Source organism: Chiloscyllium punctatum, chromosome 19, assembly GCF_047496795.1.
Source record: "Chiloscyllium punctatum isolate Juve2018m chromosome 19, sChiPun1.3, whole genome shotgun sequence".
Lineage (NCBI taxonomy): Eukaryota > Metazoa > Chordata > Chondrichthyes > Orectolobiformes > Hemiscylliidae > Chiloscyllium > Chiloscyllium punctatum.
Window position 1 is genome coordinate 43873606 of NC_092757.1, and position 12241 is coordinate 43885846.

The 12241-nt window shown below is 43.2% G+C and overlaps 1 protein-coding gene across 1 annotated transcript in view; it reads left to right on the forward strand.

Annotated features, from left to right (window-relative positions):
* The first annotated feature begins 413 nt into the window (after nucleotides 1-413).
* Nucleotides 414-12241, forward strand: part of ncf1 (neutrophil cytosolic factor 1) — a 75721-nt gene continuing 63893 nt past the window's right edge. Inside the window, exons 1-2 of the mRNA XM_072589291.1 lie at nucleotides 414-709; nucleotides 7919-7999. Coding sequence (XP_072445392.1) covers nucleotides 638-709; nucleotides 7919-7999 — 153 coding nt within the window. The 5' untranslated portion in view covers nucleotides 414-637. The remainder of the gene's footprint in view (nucleotides 710-7918; nucleotides 8000-12241) is intronic.

The window sequence follows — 12241 nt, forward strand, 5'->3', positions numbered from 1 at the left end:
ACTCTGGTTCATGTTCCACCAGAGGTGTATAATGACATCTCTGAACAGATTGATGAGTCAAAATGGGTTAAATAAGTAGTGACAGACACCCTGCTGATTCTGAAGGCTGGTTCTGAGGGAAATGGATCAGCATTAAGGACTCTCCACGTGTAAATAAAGGGTGAGTTGGTCATGGGATACCAGCTTCTGTGGAGTTATTTCAGGTAGAACTGGAGACTCTCTTTCCAAGGTTAGTAACCAGAGTCCTGATCCAAGCTCGGCATTCTTTAAAGGTTAACTTTACAAAATAAATGAATAGGCAAAATAGATTTGCTAAGTTCTTGCTTCATGTAACCAGAATCTAATTATATCTACTTTCACTTCTCTAGAGCATTACCAGTAAATGCTGCTGGGAATAACTGAGTCACGTAGACAGTTCATAGAGAGCTGATGTCTGTTGGAAAAAACCGAAGATTACTAAAGCCAATTAATGTGGACCGGAAGTGAGAAATGAGAGAAGGGAGAGATGAGGAAGACAAACTAACTAGTCAGTCAGGTTCAGGAAAGCCCCCAGTGACAGCTCGTTGTGTAGACTGAAGAGTGGAAGAAAACTTCACACCCCTTTGGAGAAGATTGACAACTTTATTATCAACCTAAGATGGAGGGGCTTTACATCAGACACATCGAGGTTCTAGGATTTGAGAAAAGATTTGTCCCAAACCAACATTACGTGAGTAGCAGTGTCACATGAATTAGAAACGAGCAGCATGTTTCTGAAGAGCAGTCAATGTGCTGATGAGCTTTGAGAGACTGTTTGTTGCAGCAATTATCCAGTTAAACAGCTTGATGACAAATGTGAACACAAATGTAATATTGTCAGGGTCAAACCCAAGACACAGTTTTTTTAAAAGATTAGGGAGTGTAGCATTCTTAAGGAAGTGGGAAGAATTACAGAATGTAATCTCGCAGCACTTGGAAATAAATGTAATAAAAACATTTATATAGTCAACATATTCTTAAATAATATTTTGTTCTTTGAATATTGAAGACTAAAGTAGTGAAAGTATAAAACGTCATCCACCTGACCCAGTAATGTAAGCCCTCTCTCGCCCTTACTGCCCATCCCTTTAGTATCCCACCTAACCTAATCCTACTCTTCCCCCTCACACAGTGCACCCTCTACCCAGTCTAATCCCACTCTCCCTCTCATTCCCTATTCCCTTTAATATCCCACCCAGCTTAATCCCTCCCTCCCTCTCACTCATGCACCCTTCAACAACCCACTCAACCTAATCCCATTCTTTCTATCACTGCCCACACCCTTTAATATCCCATCCTGTCTAATCCCTCTCTCCTCCTCACTCCATGCCCCCTCTAATATCCCATCCAGCCTAATCCTACTTCCCTACTCCCATACCCCATGCTTTAATATCTCACCCGGTCGAAACCCATTCTCCTGTTTCTTCCGACAACCATTAATATTCTATTTAAACAATCAATCTACTTTCTTATAAATACTGATAGTTTCTTGTCCGTGGTGTTTTTTGATCGAGAGAATTAAGCACAAAGGGAGGAAGCTATGCAGCCCCTCAATATTCCACCTCAATTCCATTCAGCTTCATTGACAAAAAGCTACTGATCTTACTTGTGGAAGTGGCAATTTGGGAAAATTGCTATAAACTTCCTGTTCCTTTGATGTGTAAAATTACTTCCATAATTTCATTCCTAAACTGGTTAGCTTGAATTTAGGTGGAAATTCAAACCATTCTCTCAATTAAGAAATGTTTCTAATCCACTGACTAATTCCTTTTGTGAAATATGTTGAGTTTATGTCCATTCTTTGCCATTTCTCTGACCTGTGGAAATGGTCAATAACTATGTCTTTTGAAAACCAGTATCCTGTTAACCATTTCAATTGTACTGTAAAGACTTAACTTGGAATCAATGGCGTAGTGACATTTTCACTAGACTATTAATCCAGAGACCCAGAAAATTTTCTGGATCCCAGGTTTGAATCCTGCCATTGCAAATGATTACATTTGAATTCTAGAGGGTCTCTCTTGTGGTAGTGTTCCTACCCATGATTCAGGAGGCCTGTGTTGAAATCTCACCTGCTGCATAGGTGTGTAATAACATAAGTTGCTGGAAAAGCTCAGCAGGTCTGGCAGCATCTGTAAAGACAAATCAGAGTTAGTGTTTCCATTCTGATGATCCCTCCCCAGAACTAATGGTAGCTAGGAGAATATGCGGAAGATAGGGTGGGTGCAGGGGTTAAGGGGTAAACAATAAGTGGGGATGAAGTCCAAAGGGAGAGAAGAACAGTTGGACAGACAAAGGAGTGTGAATAGCTGTTAATGAAGAGTGTTAGTGGCTACAATAGGTCGTGTTGTTGTGAAGGAGCCAGTGTAGGTCTGGGGTGGACAAAGTTAAAAATCACACAACACCAGGTTATAGTCCAACAGGTTTATTTGGAAGTACAAACTTTTGGAGTGCTGCTCCTTCATCAGGTGGTTGTGGAGTATAAAATCATAAGACACAAAATTTATAGCAAAAGGTTACAGTAATATGCAGCGATATATTGAACAAACCTGGATTGTTAAATCTTTCATCTTTTAGAATGCAGGTTTTGATTCATTAATATGTAAATCCCAGAACTACTTTTAAGTCAATTTCTCGAGATAACTTAGACTTTATAACAAAAGGTGACATCTCTGCTCAGACAATGTATTAAAGGTGTGAGGTTAGAGTCTGTCTGTATCCCAATCTTGAGTCAGACTGGTTCTATTTCCAAAGTGGAATTTATAAAATATTACCTCTGTTGACAGCCCACAGATTATGCATTTTTTGAGCAAAATAGAATGTATCTGCAAATACAAATTCACCCCATAGACTTGTACGTGTGTGCGTGTATGTGTGTGAGAGAGAGAGAGACTGAGAGAATGAGTATGTGCGTGTGAGTGTGATTGCACGTGAGAGAGTGTGTGTTTGCATGTATGAAAGCTTGATAAAGTGTGTGTGTGAATGTCATGGAGTATAAGCCTGTGTGTGTGTGTGTGTGTGTGTGTGTGTGTGTGTGTGTGTGTGTGTGTGTGTGTGTGTGTGTGTGTGTGTGTGTGTGTGTGTGTGTGTGTGTGTGAGAGAGAGAGAGAGAGAAAGTGCATAGTGTACAGTGGGGTCACCTGTCATGTGGGTACCGAACTTGACTATCACCCTCTGCTCGGCTACTTTGTGTTGTGCCTATCCCGAAGTCCGCCTTGGTGGACGGTCACTCGAAGATCCAAGGCTGAATGTCCCTTACAGCTGACGTGCTCCCTAACTGGGAGCAGTCAGTCTGACCTCTCACTATTAATTAAATGTAAAGAATTCTATTAGCCTGTTTGTTTTACTGTTGTACATCTCCTCTGAAGATTGCTGTTCAGTTAGTGAAAGGATTTATAGCCTAATTAACAGGATAATACACTATGACCTAAACACTCCTTCCCTGCATACAACAATCCTTACCCAGTCCTGAAGAAGGGTTACACCTGAAACGTCAACTTTTACACCTTCTGATGCTGCCTGGCTTGTTGTGTTCTTCCACCCTCCTGCCTACAACAATCCTTCCGGCAGCCAACAGAATCATTTTATCCTATATGATGGGAGAATTTTGTAGAATTCCACACTCCATCAGGTAAATGTATCTGGGCCTCCAGCAGTAGTCTGTGATAGTGAGGCATAAGGACATAAGAAGTAGCAGCAAGTGAAGGCTATTCAGCACCTCCAGCCTGCTCTACCATTCTATAAGATCATGACTAATCTTACCCAGGCCTCAACTCCTTTAGTGTGCCAGTTCCTCATAATCCTCAACTCCCCTCTATTTCAAAAATCTTTAAATACTCAGTGATCAACTGATTGATCCTCCACAATCTCTGGATTGCAAAATTCCAGACAATCACTAGCCTTTGGGAGAAGAAATTCCCTCTCATTTCAGTTTTAAGTGAGTATCCATTATCCTGCAACTATATCCCTCACTTGGAAAAACATTTTTCAACATTTGCCCTGTCAAGCCCCTCAGAGTCCTGGTGTGTTTCAGTAATGATGTGGAGGTGCCTTTGTTGGGCTAGGGTGGACAAAGCTAAAAATCACACATCACCCAAGAGTCATAGGCAAGTACAGCACAGAAACAGACCTTTCGGTCCAACTCGTCCATGCCGATCAGATATCCGAACCTAATCTAGTCCCATTCGCCAGCATTTGGCCCATATCCCTCTAAACCTTTCCTATGCATATAACCATCCAAATGCCTTTTAAATGCTACAATTATGCCAGCCGTCACCAATTCCTTTGGCCGCTCATTCCATACACGTACCACCCTCTGCATGAAAAAGTTGCCCCTTAGATCCCTTTTATATCTTTCCTCTCTCACTCAAAACCTATGTCCTCTAGTTCTGGACTCCCCCACCCCAGGGAAAAGACTTTTTCTATTTATCCTATCCATGCCCCTCATGATTTTGTAAACCTCTGTAATGTCACCCCTCAGCCTCTGACACTCGAGAGAAAACAGCTCTAGCCTGTTCAGCCTCTGGATTAGTAGTCCTGGAAGAGCACAGCAGTTCAAGGAGCTTCGGAATCGGCGTTTCGGGCAAAAGCCCTTCATCAGGAATAAAGGCAGTGAGCCTGAAGCGTGGAGAGATTAGCTAGAGGAGGGTGGGGGTGGGGAGAAAGTAGTATAGAGTACAATGGGTGAGTGAGCTTCAGGCTCACTGCCTTTATTCCTGATGAAGGGCTTTTGCCCGAAACGTCGATTTCGAAGCTACTTGGATGCTGCCTGAACTGCTGTGCTCTTCCAGCACCACTAATCCAGAATCTGGTTTCCAGCATCTGCAGTCATTGTTTTTACCTCGTTGATTTTAACTCTACTGCGAATCCTCTTGCAAGGATGCCTGCCTTGAAGAAGTTTTCCTCCTCTCTCTACAAGAATCTCAGGGAGTCCCTCTCCCACTGCAACTCCCAGGTCATTTCCTCCTACCTGCCTATCTCCTTTTCCACTATCCACTCCACCCTCTCCTCCTTGACCTATCACCTTCATTCCCTCCCCCACTCACCCATTGTACTCTATGCTACTTTCTCCCCACCCCCACCCTCCTCTAGCTTATCTCTCCACGCTTCAGGCTCACTGCCTTTATTCCTGATGAAGGGCTTTCACCCGAAACGTCGATTTCGAAGCTCCTTGGATGCTGCCTGTGCTCTTCCAGCATCACTTATCCGGAATCTGGTTTCCAGCATCTGCAGTCATTGTTTTTACCTTACCATTACGTGTATAAGTCCTGCTCTGATTTGCTTTCCCGAAATGCAGCACCTTGCATTTATCTAAATTAAACTCCATGTGCCACTCCTCAGCCCAGTGGTCCACCTGATTAAGATCCCGTTATAATCCGAGGTAGCCTTTTTAGCTGTCCACCACACCTCCAATTTTGGTGTCATCTGCAAACTTACTAACTATACCTCCTATGTTCCCATTCAAATCATTTATATAAATGATGAACTCAGCACCGATCCTTGTGGCACAGGCCTCCAATCTGAAAATCAACTCTCCACCACCACTCTCTGTCTTCTAACTTTAAGCCAGTTCTGTATCCAAATGGCTCGTTCTCTCTGTATTCCATGAGATCTAACCTTGCTAACCAGTTTCCCATGGGGAACCTTGTCGAAGTCCATGTAGATCACATCTACCACTCTGTCTTCATCAATCCTCTTTGTTACTTCTTCAAAAAGCTCAATCCAAGTTCGTGAGGCATGATTTCCCATGCACAAAACCATGCCAACTGTCCTTAATCAGTCCTTGCCTTTCCAAATAAATGCACATCCTGTACCTCAGGATTCCTTCCAACAACTTGCCCCCCACTGACCATGCTCATTGGTCTGTAATTCCCTGGCTTGTCTTTACCACCTTTCTTAAATAGTGGTATCATGTTAGCCAGCCTCCAGTCTTCCGGCACCTCACCTGTTACTATCCATGTTACAAATATCTTAGAAAGGGGCCCAGCAATCACTTCCCTGGCTTCCCACAGAGTTCTGGGGTACATCTGATCAGATCCTGGGGATTTATCCATTTTTATGCATTTCAAGACATCCAACAACTCCTTCTCTGTGATAAGGACATTTTTCAAGCTGTCACCATCTATTTCCCTCCATTCTATATCTTCCGTGTCCTTCTCCACAGAAATACCGATGCAAAATATTCGTTTCATATCTCCCCCATCTCCTGTGGCTCCATACATAGGCTGCCTTGCTGATCTTTGAGGGGCCCTATTCTCTACCTCGTTACCCTTTTGTCATTAATATATACATGCTGTGAAGCAGCATTGCTAACCACTGAGCCACCGTGCCACCCTATCTTTGGGCCAGGAGGGCTAATGGGGAAGAAAGAGCAGACTCAACACAGTTTAAACCACAGACTTCAATCCGTGTAAATATTGTAAATACTTCCTTGTTTTACCTTAATTACTCTTCATTTTTATTGTGACTTGATGTCAGTGCAGTTATATATCCCAGCTTCATGATGTTTGGGCTCTTTGTGTCCTCAGCTCTCATGTTACATAAAGATGAAGGGGCCCACTTCTTAATCAGAACATGAACAGAAAATCAGAAAATGCTAGAAAAACTCAGCAGTTCAGGCAATATCTGTGGAGATACAGCAGAGTTAAGGTTTCAGGTCCAGTGACCCTTCTTCAGAACTAAATTTGGTGTTGGGGCTTAAAGGAGGCTGTCTCCATTTCTTGTAACTAACTGGAGATGGGATTGAATCCTGCATCCAAGTCCAAGACCAAGTGCTTCTAGTGAGCCAAAGGCGCACAGCATTGCATTAGAGGGAGTGGTTTACAAGTCTTCCCATACTGCCCCCCTATCCCCACCAGTCCTGCCCTCTCATTCCCTGACAACAGTCTTCTCTCCCCCTTCCCCCACCTTTCCCCATCCCTACCACATTTGCTTCTTCCCTGTCCCTGACCATAATCACCCCCTCTCAGACCTATCCCCCCACCAAGGTCTCCCTCTCCCCCTTCTCTGCCAACAGTCTATCCCACCCCATTCCCTGACCACAGTCTTTCCCCCTCTCCCTCCTCACCAGTCTCCCATCCCCTTCCCTGGTCCAACCTAAGACTGATGCGGGGACATGTGCCTAGGGGAAACCTCTGCTGGCCCACAGGATGAATGAAGAGCAGCATGAGAAAGAATCAAAGCAGGATGGATTACAAGCTTTGTATCATCAATCCAAGAAGAACATTACTGGCTTACAGGAATATCTGTGCAATTTGCGAGTGAAATAAATCTAGCCTATAGAAACATCAGCTTAAGCTCAATGCAATGCTGGAAACAAATGCCAAGTCAGGAAATTTAGGTGGAGACTCACGACAGACACAATGAGGAGCTCCTCATGAGCTAGTCCTTTCAGCAATAAATGCTGGCAGTGATGTTGTAGTGAAGGAACTTAAACAAGGCATAGAGGAAACCAACAGCCTCTGAATCAGCAGCTGGAAGAAATCCAGGCTTCAAAGAAAAGAAACAAAAATTTAAAAGGCTGGACAGTTATTTTAGCAGGTTATGATAAAGAAAACACAGGTATACTGGACTAATAGAGGGCTGTCTGTTGGTCAAGTAGTTAGCACATTCCATGTGGTCTGTCTTGTTATATCATCGTGACATGTCATTTACCTCATGGTGAAGTGTGAAATAGCATCCGAAGCCTATTGTGCTAGAGTGTGTGTCAGTGTGATGAACCAGTGGTAGATGTAGAGGACTATGTGGTATACAGTACACTGTAGGCAGTTACTACCTAAAACTTGACAAGTCCTTTCATGTTGAGTCAACGTAGAATGTGAACACTGTAGTTAGTGAGTAGGCAGAGAATTATTAGGAGGTGCCCCTTCCTGCAGAACTGACCATTCTCTTTCTGTTTTAGGTTTACATGCTGATGGTGAAATGGAGTGACTTGACGGAAAAGCTCATCTATAGGAGGTTCTCTGAAATCTATGACTTTCATGTAAGTTTTTCATTCTGTGTCATTGATTCTGGAATGATGAAGTTGAGAAATGAATGTGTGACCATCCCATCAGCATGGTTCGCTGATCTACTTCATAAATACATTTTAAATGTTGGAATGCTGTACCCACTGGGTTTAAGGGTTATAGACTCTTTAATACAATAAGACAAAGATAGCATGAAATAGACCTTGGCAAAACCTCACTGATCAAGAATTGAGATCTGACTGACCTTATTGTAGAATACTTGTGTATTGAACCCATAGAAGAGTTCTGTTTTCTGTCACTGACTGCCCCATTGCCTTGGACAGCTGAAGCTCAAAATTAGAAAATTAAAAATTGCCAGCTCATTTAGCCACTGGAAGTTTGTTGAATGGGGACTTTAGGGACATAGGAATAAGAAAAGGTCCTTCAGGTGTGTCCTATCATTCAATTTGAACATAGATAGCCCATGACCTGACTCCATTGGCAAATGGTCCTTGAATACACAGGGTTTACAGGAACCGTCAATCTCAGATTTCAAATTTGCCACTGATCTCCCATTAGTTGTGCTTTGTGGCAGAGAATCCTGAACTCCCACCACTCCCTGTGGTGAGTGTTTCCCAGTTTCATTCCTGAATGGTTTGAAGCTTCATGGCCCTAGGTTCCCCAGTGTTGGAAATAGGTTATCTACATCTGTTAGGAGAAGGGCTTTTGCCTGCAGGGTCGATTCTTCTGCTCCTCAGATGCTGCCTGACCTGCGGCGCTTTTCCAGCACCACACTCTCACCTCTTATCTCCATTTGTTAACAACTTGAAGAGTCATAGAGACCTACAGCACAGAAACAGGCCCTTTGGCCCAAACCAGTCCATGCCATCCAGAATGTCCATCAACGCTAACCCCATTTCCCTGCGCTTGCCCCATATCCTTCTAAACCTTTCTTATCCATGTATTTGTCCAAATGCCTTTTAAATGTTGTGAATGTACCCGCCTCAACCACTTCCACTGGCAGCTTATTCCTTATGCATACGACCCTCTATGTAAAAACGTTGCCCCTCAGGTTCCCTTTTAGTCTTTCCCCTCTAACCTCAATTCCCCAACTCTGGGAAAAAGACTGAGTGCACTCACTCTATCTATGTCTCTCATGTTCTTATACATGTCAATAAGATCCCCCCCCTCAGTTTCCTAAACTGTTTAAAAAAAAAAGGTCCTAGCTTGTCCAACCTCTCCCTATAACTCAGACTGTTGAGTACTGGCAACATCTTTGTAAATTTGTTCTGCACTCTTTCCAGTTTAATATCATCCTTCCGATAGCAAGATGACCAAAACTGAACATAATACTCCAAGTGCAGCCTCGCCAATGTCCTGTACAACTGCAACATAACTTCCCAATTTCACAACTCGGGGCTCTGACTGATGAAGGCCAGTGTGCCAAAAGCTTCTTTACTGTCCTATCTACCAGTGACTAACCACCATGCAGAAAACCGTGAACCTGAACTCCAAGGTTCTTCTGTTTCATTATACTCCTTAAGGCCCCACCATTCACCATGAAACTCTTATCTTGATTTGACTTTATAAAATGCAAGACCTCACACCTACCTATATTAACTTCCATTTGCCATTTCTCAGCTCACTTCCCAGCTGATCAAGGCCCTGCTGCAATTTCTGATAACCTTTTTCACTGTCCACGATGCCGCCTATTTTAGTGTCATCTGTAAACTTACTAATCATGCCTTGTACATTCTTATCCAAATCGTTGATACAGATAATAAACAGTAATAGGCCCAGCACCGACCCTTGAGGTACACCACCACAGGCCTCCAGTCCAACAAGCATCCTTCCACTATTACCCTCTGCTTCCTACATCAAGCCAATCATGTATTCAATTTCCCGGCTCCCCCGAATTCCATGCAGTCTCACCTTCCAGAGCAGCCTTCAATGTAGAACCTTATTAAAGGTCTAAATGAAATCCATATAGACAACATCCACTGCCCTGCCCTCATCAATCTTCCTGGTCACTTCATCTAATAAATTTGAGCGGCATGATCTCCCATGCTCTATTCCTAATCAAACCCTGTCTTTCCAAATGAATCTTCTCCAGAAACTTACCTACCACAGATGTTAAACTCACTGGTCTACAGTTTCCAGGTTTTTCTTTGCAGCCCTCCTTGAATAAGGGCACAACACTCGCTACCCTCCAGTCATCCAGGGCCTCACCCGCAGCTAATGATGATGCAAATATATCAGCTAGGGCCCCCTGCAAGTTCTTCTCTAGCCTCTTGCAGTATTCTTGGGATATATCTGGTCAGGACTAACAGGTTTATCCACCTTCATACATTCTAATTAATCCAACACCTCCTCGACTCTGATATTACCACTAACTTCCCCAAGTTCCCAAATCTTCATGTCTTTCTCCATGGTAAACACGCTGGAGAAATATTCATTGAGGACCTCACCCATCTCCTACAGTTCCAAACATACATGTCCACTATATCCTTGAGGAGCCCTATTCTCTCTCCCTAGTTATTCTTTTTCCTTTAAAATACTGAAAGAACCTCTTTGGATTCACCCTAATCTTCTCAGCCAAGGCTACCTCATGCCCCCTTTTCGCCCTCCTGATTTCCTCCTTCAGTAATCTCCTATAACCCCTATGTACATCCAGGGACTCCCTTGATCCAAACTGCGTGTACCAGAGCCATGCTTCCTTTTTTCCAATCAATGCCTCAAAATCTCTTGTCATCCAGGGTTCCCTATTCCTGCTAACCTTTCTCTTCACCCTCACAGGAACATATTGACCTTGAACTCTTCAAGGCTCCTGAAGACTTCAAAGAAAGAGTCACTTAACCTTCTAAACTCCAGGGGATACATATCTAGCCTGTTTAACCTTTCCTCATAATTTGACCCTGTGGAGTCGTCTTATCATTTGAATAAACACTGCTCCCCTTCAAGGCCAAGACCTACCTCCTGAGGTGTGGTAGCCACAACTCCTGACAGTAACTCCAGCTGGGATTTGTGTCCAGGTATTTGTGTAGCTGAACTGTTACAATTCCTTTAGATATGTAGCCATTCCATTGGCCTTCCTAATTATTTTCTGAATCCATTTGTGGCATTTTACGGAGTTATTTAGCTGGACTTCAATTACTTTATGGGCCTCCACTGTTTCTAACGTTTCACCATTCAGAAAGAGATCTGTTTTAGCCTTGTTAAGTCTGAATGTCTTCACACTTGCTCACACTGAATTTGGTTGCCAGTTTTGCCCATTTCCTTATTCTATCAATATCTCTATATGGTTTTAAACTTCCATCCACACTGCTAACAATATCATCCAGTGTTTGAGTCATTGCCACATCTGTACATGTGACGTTCTACCCCTTCATCCAAGCCTATAAATACATCAAATAGTAAATGGTGCCACGGTGGCTCAGTGGTTAGCACTGCTGCCTCGGTTCGATTCCAGCCTCGGGTGACTCTCTGTGTGGATTTTGCGCATTCTCCCCATGTCTGCGTGGGTTTCCTCCCACGATCCAAAAGCATGTCAGGTGAATTGGCCATGCTAAATTGCTCATAGTGTTAGGTGCATTAGTCAGCGGGAAATGGGTCTAGGTAGGTTACTCTTCAGAGGGTCGATGTGGACTTGTTGGGCTGAAGGGCCTGTTTCCACACTGTAGGGAATCTGATCTAAAGTCCCAAAACAGGTTCTTGTGGGACATCACTGATCATATCCTGTTCACTATCCTGACTCTCTGTCTCCTGCCACTCCAGGTCAATCATCTGTCTCCATTAACTTCCACTTTACCTATTATGTAGCTCTTCATCAAACATCTTTTGGAAATGCATCCACGCCTCATCAATAGCATTGCCCTCAACATCTCATGTTATCTCATCAAAAAACTCTACCTAGTTAATTGTAGCACAAATAAATTCAAGTTGACTTCCTTTAGATCACACCCACTTGTCCAACTTAGTCTTAATCATGTTCCAGGCAATGGTTTCCTACCTGAGATTACACTGAATGTCTTATAGATTCTAGTTTTATTGCTCTCCATCTTTTTAAACCAGACTATTATTTTTGCAATTCTCTGGTCCTTCATATCTGAGGAGGGTTGAAAAGTTGTTACACCATGATTTCCCCTCATACTTATATCTCCAATTGAGGATGCACTTCATTTGGACTTGGTGACTTACTTCCCAGCCAGCCTTCCCTGTGCCTTCTCTTTGACATAACCCACTATCTCAAAGATTTCCGATTCTACTGTACCATCCTG